General features: G+C 38.3%; 1 protein-coding gene across 1 annotated transcript in view; it reads left to right on the forward strand.

Annotated features, from left to right (window-relative positions):
* Positions 1-9,474, forward strand: part of ticrr (TopBP1-interacting, checkpoint, and replication regulator) — a 10,194-nt gene extending 720 nt beyond the window's left edge. Inside the window, exons 2-11 of the mRNA XM_046037027.1 lie at positions 1,053-1,283; positions 1,442-1,529; positions 1,800-1,872; positions 2,267-2,398; positions 3,376-3,466; positions 3,596-3,654; positions 3,983-4,260; positions 4,730-6,926; positions 7,168-7,296; positions 8,785-9,474. Of these exons, the coding sequence (XP_045892983.1) occupies positions 1,053-1,283; positions 1,442-1,529; positions 1,800-1,872; positions 2,267-2,398; positions 3,376-3,466; positions 3,596-3,654; positions 3,983-4,260; positions 4,730-6,926; positions 7,168-7,296; positions 8,785-8,903 (3,397 nt within the window). The 3' untranslated portion in view covers positions 8,904-9,474. The remainder of the gene's footprint in view (positions 1-1,052; positions 1,284-1,441; positions 1,530-1,799; positions 1,873-2,266; positions 2,399-3,375; positions 3,467-3,595; positions 3,655-3,982; positions 4,261-4,729; positions 6,927-7,167; positions 7,297-8,784) is intronic.
* The last annotated feature ends 2,979 nt before the right edge of the window (positions 9,475-12,453 follow it).

A 12,453-nucleotide genomic window follows, 5' to 3' on the forward strand; every position in this document is an offset into this window, starting at 1 on the left:
TATATATGTATATATATATATATATATATGTGTATATATATATATATGTGTATATATATATGTGTATATATATATGTGTATATATATATATATATGTGTGTATATATATATATGTGTATATATATATGTGTATATATATATATATATATATATATGTGTATATATATATATATATATATATATGTGTATGTGTATATGTGTATATGTATGTAAATAAAATTAAATTTTTACATACAATGAACTAAGATATTCGGGTTCAGCCCTAGCTGTTTCTATGTCTGTCTTCCTGCCCGGTTTGATCTGCTCTGCACAGCTTAACGCAGCTCCCATCAAAAATAGACTACCTGCATATTTGCCGCATCACAGCTGAAATGTGATACAATAGTTCCCAGTGAAATAAAGCTTTTCAGTGAAATAAGGTTCTACAATATTTATAAAATCGTAGGATCTTGTTTCTGGGGAAAAAACATTGCCAGTGAACATGACCTAATCATTAATCAGGTTTCTCCACTTAACTGGAAAAATAAGTTAGAAGTATATAGACATAATCTCTGTGAGGAAAAGGAGTTTTAGGGCATCCTATATAATAACAAAATACTAATGTGCAATGAAAGAGAAATTGTGACAACCTGCAGTCATCACCAGGGTTCACCATGGTGTAAAACCCCAGAAACGCCCATTTTGATTCGACACACACTGATTAGTTACCAGATGGCGCCACAATTAAACTGACTGCCTGTAAAATGTCGGAAGGAGAACGAGGGAGAGGAGCAGTGAGACAATCATCCGGAGCAACATGCTCAATTGACAGTCAGCAATTGAGCGTAGTTATGTAGTTAATGTTATGGTCATTCAGTGAGAGGGTGTACATTCTTTTAAGATGTACATCCATGTGAAATTTGATTTAAACAACTAGTAACTTATAACTTACTGCCAGGAGAGGCACCCCAAATAAAAAGAATATTTAAACTGTGTAAACCAAACTGTCACAAATTGTGTAATATTTCACCTATAGTTGTTCGAATCTAACAAGTCTTTCTGTGTCATGGCAGGTTCCTGACCTCCATCCCCAGAGTGCTTGCAGACATCTACCACAGTCTGGGCACCCAACTCCCCGACGCATTGGTGGCTGTTCTACCTGCTGACTTCTTCAGCGACGAGTCAGTTGCCAAGGACAGTGTTTCTCCTTCAGCATCCTCACCTCCCCTCTCCACACACAGCCTGGTTTCGGTTGGCAAAGATTGCCTGCAGGACCTGCGAAATCGCTCAGCCAAAAAGAGGAGGTGAGGAGAGGCTGTATGTTTGCTGGATGTCACTTGGAGGAAATCATTTTTACTAATTAGTAGAATTTTTAGTTGTATGATGAAGCCATAACATGATGTAAGGTATGTTTTTGTTTGTTTTGGTTTTTTTCTTCATGTTTTTGTCTATTTTTCTTTAGGACCGGTATGCTGACTCGTCATCGCAGTATGACTGAATCATCACAGAGTCTTCGCCAAATAGAAATGCCCAAAAAGACGACAAGAGCTGTAAGATGTCCATAGATAATTAATCACTTTTTTTATTATGAAACTCTAATCAACTAATATTTCCATACTGTCTAATTGTTGTTTCAACCTGCTTAGACTCATTCAACAGCATATCAGCTTTTAAATGTGTTACTGTCTCATTTCTCAAATGCTTACTGTGTTGACCTGTGTAAAGACCATCACCTAGCTAAGAGACCTGAAATTTATGTGTATACAGTATGTTTCATGGTTATTTTAGCTGTCTAATCTAGATTCTTTACCTGTCATTAGTCCAAATCAAAGGTCTGTGTTGCTTTGGAGAAACCTGCTGCAGAACCACCACCTCAGAAACAAGAAACACAAGGTCTGTTCTGTTTTACATCTAACTTCATCATTACATCGAGTGCCACTTTCCTGCCCAACCCCAAATCTATGTTTTGAATATAAAATTTAATCTCTGTAAGTTTGAATTATACTGTAAAATGTTTGCTCCTTAATGAAGAACAATAGACTGTGGACAGCTCTAATTAATTTGGTTCAAATTATGTCAAAACATCCTCAAGCTTACCCATGCCATTTTCACAAAGATGAAGTCAACTACAAACTCTTTACACCCTCCTCGCAAGCTAACAGGGGGAGATTGTTTCATATTCTAAAGATAGATTTTGGAGGCAGTATCACCTTTGCCATTTATCAGTAGGCATTACCATGTTGGCATGAGAGTCCTAAATACAGACCCGTGTTCTGATTGTCCACAGAGGTGACGAAGGTAAGAAGAAATCTGTTCAACCAAGAGATTGTTTCCCCTTCAAAGAAAGCCAAGCTTCCGAGGAGCAAGTCTGTGTCTGCTGTGGAAGGATTAAAACGCAAGCGATGCAGTGAATCTGAAGGTAAACTTATTGTAAATGATTGAATGAAAGCTAACTTTTTATGTGGAGGAGAGGAGAAGCCTTTACCTTCAGTACTCAGCCAAGCAGCCTTGATGTTCAGATATTCACTGCTAGAGCTACAGTAAGAAAGTTGAGTGTATTTTTCAGTGATAGGAGTACGGCTGTACATATTGATTATTTTTCAAGTCGATTAATCTAACGACTAATTTTGTTTATTCTAAAGAAAGAAAAGTTGTTTATCCAAAATAAATATCAAAAACATGTCTAATCAATAAATCTATATTTTTATTCAATCATCCTGATGAAACGCATTAGAATAATGACAATAGCAGCAAATCTTAAAATGAATCAAATTTCCACGTTACTGATGTGTTGTGATAGTAACAATAACAGACATTAATTAGGCTACTTTACTTAAAACTTTAAATGTTTCTGACATTGATTCATTTCAACATTAAGTAATGCAGTATGATAATAAAATGTATTTCTGCATCAGTGAACACCTGAAAGGACTCAGACTGTACAGACAGTCACAGATCGTCTGTATTGTTAGTTTCAGCTGTTTTCTCGCCCATACGTGGCTTTTAAATAAACAGAAAATATGAAACAGCCGATCGTTACATGACTTGCGGTGTTACGTTGGGGCAGAAATTACTTTTAACATGAAGGCAATAAACATTTTAACGGACTACGTGTCCTTGTGCTGATAATGTGCCGTGTGTGGCGACAGAAAGTAAACAAATACTCCAAACTTTAGACGGTCGAAGGCGCGGTCTTGTAGCTGGAGCTTGTCCGGGATAATCCCACACCGGATGCAGCGATGCGTCGACGCACCTAATGCATGTAATCCGTATTTACGTAATCGATTACGTCGACGAATTGCCCCAGCCCTAGATAGGAGTTTCTTCCACCATGCATCTATTTCAATAAACTTGATATTTATAGCAATTAGTTATAAGGAGATTCTTTCTTTTCAGAGAAGCACAAACTTCTAACAAAGAAAGTGTGTGAAACGCCCCTCCATAAGCAAGTGTCCAGTCGCCTCCTATACCAGCAGAAAATGGGACGGTATGTTTGTTAACAGTTTGCCTTGTTGACATATTAAGGATTTTGTTTTTGTTGTATGACTCAGAAATCATTTACAGTTGATAATTATTGTGAACAACTCTTAAGTGTTGTGTTTTTGACCTTTTTCAGGAGGTCTGTCCCATCTGAGGAGTGCATTGTGGAAGAGTCACCAGTAAAACCTGCAGAAGGTATTTTAGTGAAATTTAGTTTTTTCACCCACACAAAATTTATAAACAAAATTATATTTATATAAATGTAAGAATTATAATCTGTATTAGTCTTGTTTTAAGTACGCAACAAAAATATGTGTCTTTTGAAATGAAAAAAGAATAGAGAGGGGCTTATTTTTTTTAAACTGATATTTATTTAATTAGTTTTCGAAGCTATTAAATCCTCATTTGTTTAACATTGTTATGTTGTAATTAGTATTACTGGGCATTTGATAATGAAGGGCAATTTTACACAATTCATGCACCACGCATAACTTAGCCCTTTGTGTGCTTTGGTTTGTATCAGACTTAAGAAGGAGCCCAAGGATAAAGAAGTTTGCTAGAAGACACTCAAACACCTTCTACTCTAGTTCTCAACCACGCTCCCGTAACCTGGAGAGGGCGCTCTCTGCATCCCAGCTTACACTCAGCGATGGCAAAATCACTGGGCTTAATGTAAAAACAGTTCGGTCTCCCATGCGTCTTCTTTTTGGGGCTGCCGATTCCCCCAGTCGTCCTTCTGACCAGTCTTCTGCAACCAGGGCCACCAGGTCACGGCTGTCCACAGACTCTACTGTCTTTGAGGTAATAACATGGTTCACCAAACACATCTCATGCAGCTGTACTGCCTAAAGAGTTTTGATGTCTGCAAATACATGCTGCTAAAGGTAATTTGTTGTACAAGCAGATTTAAAACAATTAGTGGATGCAATGAAAATATAGCACACTGACAATTAAATTTTGTGAGTGTAAAAGTACTAAGCATCTTTTCATTTTATAGTGTTTCAGAAATATATTTTCATATAAATGTTGTATAGCACTGCTTGTACAATATATAAAGAAATCCATATAATTACAGTATCTATGCATTCATAATAAAATGCTTTTAGGAGCTGTCCTGCTCACAACATAACTGTTCTGCTTCATTGTCATCACTCCCATGTCATTTTTAGCCACAGTAGGCAGCTGTTTTCAGCAAAAAGTGCTATGCTGTGTTCAATACAAAACTCAGTTCTCGCAGGTTTAATGCCTGTTTTGTTTGTGTTTGTTTTAGAGTCCAAATAAAACGCCAACAAAGTCACCTGGCAAACGTGGGAGGGCCAACCATGAGATCAGGACACCCAAGACCCCTCGAACCCCAGCGAGCCCCAAAACCCCACCTCTTTCCAGCAAGCGTGTTTTCTCAGTTGCAGAGAGCCCTGTAGCAGGCAGCTCTTGTGAGCTTGGTATGGCTCTTAGGGGCAGTCCTTTCAGATCTCCAGCAAGAAAGAGTCTTGTAGTAGAGACGCCTACTAAGCAAAGCCCTGTGATGAGCCCACTGAAGGGTATTCTCAGGACTCCAGTCAAAGCCTTGCTTGACTGCCGCGCCTCTTCTGGATTACATTTGCGCAATAGCCCAGTTTCCAGGACTCCCAAGAAGAGCGTCACGTGGTCTCCATCCCCTCGAAAATATAGAGTGGCAGAAAACAGCACTACTTTCAAGGTGCCAGAGTCTCCTCGTATTGCATCCCGGACTTCTCCGAGACTGGTGAAAACGCCCAACACGTTCAGCAGTCCTGTCAAAAGCACAAACACTAAAAGAGACATTTTCAAGACCCTAGAAAAGGCATGTCAAGTGTGCCCAGTAAGGGATTCTGAAAATGCAAATAACATTATTTTGACAAAGGAAAGAAATCTGAGGTCCTCTGAAAAACTTCACAATAGGATGAAAACACCTGGAAAAAGTGACACTGATAGTCAACTGGAAACGCCTCTGCCACAATCCACACTGCCCCTAGACCACTACACCTCACCTAAACTGAACTCTGGAACTCAAACCAGGACCCCCAGTCCTACTTGCCAAATGATTACTCGTTCTGGACGAACTCCAGGCAAAAGTTCAAACAGTGCATCCCCGTGTAAGTCAGTATTTACACCAGTAAGAGGTACCGCTGTTTCAAACGGATCAGATACTTCAGTAAAGTCTCCAACAAAGTCCCTGACAAGAACGAGGTCTGGTGAAGATGCTAGAACCAGATCCCAGTCTAGTGAAAATGTTGCCTCCAAACTGAACACAGAATCTGCTGACAACTGTGACCTTGTGGAAAGGAACATGCAGTCAGATACAAAGGAAGGGGTATCGGCTGAACGTGCACAAACATCTGAAACGGACTCTAGTTCACATACAGATTCACAGCAACTTGACACGTCACAATTAAACTCTGAATCCACAGAAGATGATAGTATGGACATTGTAGATGCAGCAGTCGTAAAGACCCAGTTTAGTGGAGGTCTCAAGATGAACATTAGCTTTTCACGGAAGCATTCAAAGTCCAGTGAAGACTTTTTGTCCGTTGCAGTGTCTCCTAAACCATGTGTGCCACCCCAAGGCACACCTGCTAGGAGCTACGGCTTCCGGCAGACCCCGGACCGCCAACAGAGGGAGGCTGCTGCTCGTTTGGGGTACGGAAATGATTCCCCCCGATTCTCAACCCCTAGGGGCCCAGCAAGACCCAGTCGAGAAAAGGGCATGGGTACTCCGAACCCTCTGACCTACCAAGTAGAAATGGAAATGCAAACATCAGGACTTCCCAAGCTCAAAATCAAACGCACAGATTCCATGAATGCCGGCGATTTGACCTCAGGAGCTCAGAGCCCTTTGGTTGTTGTGAAACCTTCTCAGCTGGAAAGCCCCTTGGTTTTGTTCTCTAAGCACCGAGATCCTGGATGTGTCTCACCATCTGTCTGTACTCATGTCACCCCGGCTAAGAGCACACCTAGAAAAGGTGGAAGCGTCCAAACTTACATCTGCCAATCCTACACGCCTACACGCCATCGTACAGGAACAGTGTCTCCGGTGGCAACTGCAGACATCATTCCCCTGACTCCTTCACCTCAAAGTGTAGGTAAGGCGACCCCGGACAACCTCAACAACTGGCCTCGCAGGAAGAGGGCTCAGATCGAAGTGGTTGGAGGCAGGGATCGTGGCCTGAAGGGGGAGCCTTTACTGGTGGAGTTGCTGGAGGAAGCTGAGCTTGGAGTTAGCAGATTGCAGGATGCTGAGGACATTGACGAACCCTCAAACAACAAAGCTGCAATATTAACTTTGACTTCCAAACGGTCACCCTCATATGGAGCAGATGCATCTCCTCTTTCTCCAATGGAAGACTTGTACTGGATAGAGAAGCTGGCTCAGCAGAACGACTGTGCCGATCCCCAGAGAGCAGAAGAAGAAATCATCTGGGCTGCTGCAAACGGAGATGGGGAGTCATGTAAGCCATGGTTGACACACTTTGTAACAATGCTTTTATTGTTTAAGAAAGCTTCTATATTTCTAATTTTTATGCCATAACATAACTGACTGAAATTAAATATTAATTCAAACATTTGAATAATTTAACTTTGTGGCAATTGACTTATCAAATATTGGACTTGTTTTTTTTTAGAGGTTTGATTGAATGAAGTTACAGAATAAAGCCTTAATTTTGTCACTACTTTTTTGCATTTTGACAGTAGCTACTCCTCCCAGCTCAAAGGTGAGGAAGCCGGTGACGGCGAGTGGGATTCTGGCCCTCACTCACTCTCCATTGTTGTTCAAGGGAAAAACGGGCTCTGCTAGTAAGAGAGAGACACATTTTAAAGGTAAGGATGTACATGTACAGTGTTTATCTTTCCCAGTTAATTAAAGGCACTATTTATGAGCCATGTCTACTATAAAATGGAGGTTTTGAGCCTCCCAAATTGATTTACGTATCTTTTTATAAATGGGATATTATTAGACAACTGCATTATTTTCTGTTTATGTAATATCTCGGCCAAATATCAGTAATACTACTAAATATTGCAGTAAAACAAGTCTACTGTAATGCATACTGCAGTTTAAATCAACCTCTGATTTATACTTTATGTGAATATACATCTAATTTATAAAGTCAGGTGTTTTTTATGTTTTTTTTTTCTCAGTAGCCTTTATATTACCAGGGCAGGAAACAGACTGATGGATGGTAAAACCTGATTGGCTGCTTGCCAACCTGGCAGAGTTTATGGCCAAAAGTATGTGAACACAATACTGTCCACATACTAGTACTTTTGGTCTCTGGTCATTGTTTCCAATAAAGGGAAATATTAAAGGGTGTGCTTACATTTTAGAAATTTTATCTTAAATTAATATACCGTAAAAGTCACTTTACACTATTAGTCACTGGAGTTGTTCCTTATGTCTATACTGCCCACTAAGAAATCCCTTCTTTAAGCAATTTTAAGAAATTGGGGACAATATACATAGTACTTGTTGTGTCAAAAAAAATAATAGAGAATAAGATGCAGTCACATATAGAACTGCAACAATTGGGCAATCAACAGAAACAGCAGCATTTGGGATAATCAAATCATTTTTTTCCAACAAAATGCTGGTTGCAGCTTCTCAGAATTTGCAGCTTTTCTTTGTGGTATCTGAATATTTTTGGTTTTTGGATGATTGGTGGACTAAAACATGCTATTTTAATACATGTGTAATACATGTTTTCCACAATTTACTGACATTTTATAGACAAAACAATGAATTGAGAAAATAATACAGATTAATTGACAGTGAAAATACTTTTTAATTGCAGAACTATTTTAATTTATTGGTGTATAGCCCCTTGAGATGCAGCATCTCATTTTAAAAAAACATACCTAGTACAGAGAATACAAATACACAAAACAAATGCTCAAAACAATTGAGTTACTAGGCAGCTTACACCCTCACCCCAGACCAAAGATGCATCATGGTTCAGACATGTTATAGCTAGCACAATAAGTATATCTCATTTACCTCGTTACACAATCAGGACCCATAACACATTTGAGATTCATTGTGAAAAAGTATCTAGTAAGAAAGACAGAGGTCAAATCCATAGGAGGTAAATCAGTTAGACTAGTCACACATTGGTGTTTGACTGCCCACATACTCTTGACCATGCTGTGTATTTTCTACTTGTCCAGGTGAGACAATAGGATAGAGTTCTAGCATTCTTTCACTGGCTTAATAGCCAATGTGAACAAACAGCCTGATAAATGCACTTACCTAAACATTCCCCCTGCACTGTAAGTTAACTCACAATCCTCATTCTTTCCTAAACCTTGTAGATGAGGCTGCATCGGGGAGGAGGATAGAAGTTGATGCAGTGGACCTCTCTCCCTTCAGCCAGCCGGTCACACGCTCAAACACGGGGAAGACCTATAGCAGGAAGAGACTGCTTCACTGAACCACAAATCCGCCTGGCAAGCAAAGCAAAAAGATGGTCCCTTCTGTGTGTTACTGTGAAGTTGCGAGCATTTTTTAGCCATTTTGTCAGGAGTGCTTTTTATGGCAGATCTGAAAGATGCCTTTCAAGCACCACTTGATGAATGAATGTCCCTTTCAGTCGCATCAATCACATTTCTGTTGTAACGTGCGGCTTTTGTTTTAATCAGGACATTTTAAGATTAATAGGTAGGTTTAGCATGGAGTTGAAAAGCTATGCAGTTCTACTGTGATGTTTAAAATTGTTTGTATTAATGACTTTATCATTCAAAGTGTGCCATGTTTTCTTCATGGGTTCTTTGAAACGGTGACTTTATATGTCATCGTTTTTTAAAAATTGTGATCAGCCATTTTACAATCAAGTCTAAAGCCTACATTTGTTGATATAAATACTATTCATGTTTATTTATTAGTTTGTTTGTTCTTGTCATAACTTGCTTTTACACAGAAAGGAAGGCCTAATGATTGCATCATATTGTAAATAGCTCATGTTTCCAAAGTTTATGTAAATAAATATCAGTTTTCAGAATGAAGTTATTAAAAATGTTTTTTCCTGTACTCGCCCTACTTATGTTTGAATATTTGGCAAAGCAGGGAAAGACAAGAAAATCCATATAGTAATGTAATCTAAAACCATTCAACTTTATCAACTGCCAGTGACTGATAGGAAACCTGAAACATTTTTCGTGTAATCACCTACATGTTCGAAGGTCAGTGCTCTAAGAGTATAAAACTTTTCATGTGTTTTCAGTAGATGGGACATTAAAGAGTGTAGGAATATGAAATGATGTTGTTGGCTGACAATCAGGTTCCCGCATTTTATAATCCTGATCTGTTCAGGAAGTTAATTTTATTTGTTTCATCAGAACTGCTAGTTGATTTGGGCATGAATGGATTGTTCATTATTTGTAATTCTCCTTTGCTATCAGTTGTTTGCCTTAAAGTCAGATAAGGTGATACAATGGTGTGCTGTGTTTGTATGACAGTTTAGTCAGAGGACATGCTCTGCACAGTGTTGCTCCTGAAGTAGGAGTTTTCAGTTTTGTATGCGCAGTGCTGCTAACTATTCCACCCAGTGGACAACATAGGTATTAAGGACAAGAATGACATTGATATGTCACATTAAAAAATAAAAATAGATAAATACATGATGGCTGAATTATATTTAGCTGCTTTTGTTTCATGTTCCTAGTATTGTGCATGCTGGCTCACTGCAACATGAATTTTCATACTATGACAAGTCACAATGTCTGTTGTGAAAAAGGCTTGTTGACAGCCTTTTAGTTACTGGATTAGTACATATGAAATTGTTTAAGCTGTGTGATGTTGAATGGGGGCCGGTTTCAGCAGCTTTCATTTGCTGCCACAAATGATGGATTGTATTGCGGTCTGTACTCTGACATGGCTTCTCCACATCATTAGCATTGTTATACTTTACTTCAGTGGACTTTCAGGCGGATGTACTACATTGTTTTCCTTTATTGAATTAGTTTCTATTTGTGTTGTAAACTAATTCCATGTCCTGGAGAAAAGCAATGTGAACTTTGATCCCAGTACGCACTATTTCCTCTAATCCACAGATTACTTAATGATCCTCCATAAGGAGCTCATGCCTGAATATAAAACAGTATGGCCTCTGTCTAGACTTGTGACTGACTGAAGGGGACACTTGAAAGTGGGCAGATCTGATCACCGACTAAGACGTTTTTCAGTTTTTTTGTTTTATAAGCATTGACAAAAATATGGCACATTAAATATTAATATTACATTGCAGCTGGGAAGGTGTACAGAGTTATGTACAGGCATCAACACCATCTACCAAATGTTACAGAAAAGTCTGGTTAAGTGAGGTCACAGTCTATAAATTGAAAACTGATCTATGTATGCCAAACTTTAAATTCAAGTTTTCTTGAGCTAGGTGTAGCTTAATTCCTCTCAGAAGTTTTTTTTTTTTTTATCATTAAGAATCAGAAAAGTTGAGATCAGTGTGGACTATAAATCCAAATAAATAAATATAGGCTACCAGAGTGATAAATAGAGGGATTAAAATATTGATGATTGCTAAAGGTTGCTGGAAGTTCATATATGACCTATTTTGTGTTATTAGTGATAGGCCTGTGCAATTGCGTCATTGGACAAAGGAACCTGAGTGCTAACTTTCCCAAAAGCCTAAAGTAAAGTCAAATCAGCCGTGGAGCATCGCTATGAGGAAGTAGCAGTAGTTTCATTGGTATAAATGACTGGATTGCCCTTGTGATGCGTTTTTACACAGAAAAAGCCCACTTATCCTGTCTGTCTGTGTGAAAAAGGAAAGAACGAGTGACAGCATTGTTGTTTGTTTTGGGGTTTTGTAAGTCAGTGTTGTTGGTCAGCTTTATGTGACATGTTGCAGTGCTGCAGCTCTGCCCGCTGATGTCCTTCAATAGTCACATCACGCACTCCTCCACCGCTGTCAAGGTCGCCACAATAAGGTATGTGAGTTCCGGAGATATCACAATAAAACCCGTAGTGATCGCCCTCGTTTGGAGTTCAGTGAAAGTGAAAATTGCATAAAAAGGAATAACTTTCAAATGTAATTTTGACCACGAACTCTTTGTATGCGATTAGTTTTTTCTAGACAGAATATTAAAACAGATTGTAATCTAGTGCTTTCTCACCCGCCTGTAAGGAAAATTAGTCTACGTACCACAGTGATTCATCTCACTTAAAGGTGACAGAGCTGGGGCGTCCTGATGGTCTCAGATTCATTTCAATGTTCCTGGTTTGAATCAGACCGTTTTTGCATATCTCTTCGTCTCATTCCCCACGTTTCCTGTTCTCTCTACTGTTTACGATCAAGTAAAACCACTATAACAACTTTGGCTATCTAATGTAGGCCTATGCTATGAAGTGGTATATTGTTCTTTCTTTGTTTGGTTTATTCAAATTCCTTTTTGGCCTATGACCCAAATCAGAGTTGTCACCATTATAGGGATATATAAAGATAACAGGCAAGTGATGGAAGAAGCCTTACAGATTATGTATTTTTCACTTTTTCACAAGTGGCAATAGCACAATGTAAAAAATAGTCCATTACATATACAAATCCTGTATTGAATGTATTCAACATGTAGTAAGTATTATATATTATATATAGTTTTGTTAGTATATATAATTATACATTATATTAATGTTGGACCAAATTTAATCTACATCAATGTATCATATTTTATATATTATATTAGACTTTTTACTTATTATACTGTACTGTATCATTCTAGACTATATCCATGCAATTATATTTGATATTCTATTCCATATTGCTGACTATATACTACACTATATTATGTCATACTAGGTTATATTACTAGATTTTACCTTATGCTCTTATCTCTCATATCCCATACTATATTATACTGTACTATATTATATTATGTTATATTATGTTCCCTGGACTTTTGCTCTTTCGACTATTACTATTACAATTAGATTTCTATTATATTTTCTTTATTAATACAGTCTATTTTATTATT

This window comes from Micropterus dolomieu, linkage group LG22 (genome assembly GCF_021292245.1).
Source record: "Micropterus dolomieu isolate WLL.071019.BEF.003 ecotype Adirondacks linkage group LG22, ASM2129224v1, whole genome shotgun sequence".
In the NCBI taxonomy this organism is placed as follows: Eukaryota; Metazoa; Chordata; class Actinopteri; order Centrarchiformes; family Centrarchidae; genus Micropterus; species Micropterus dolomieu.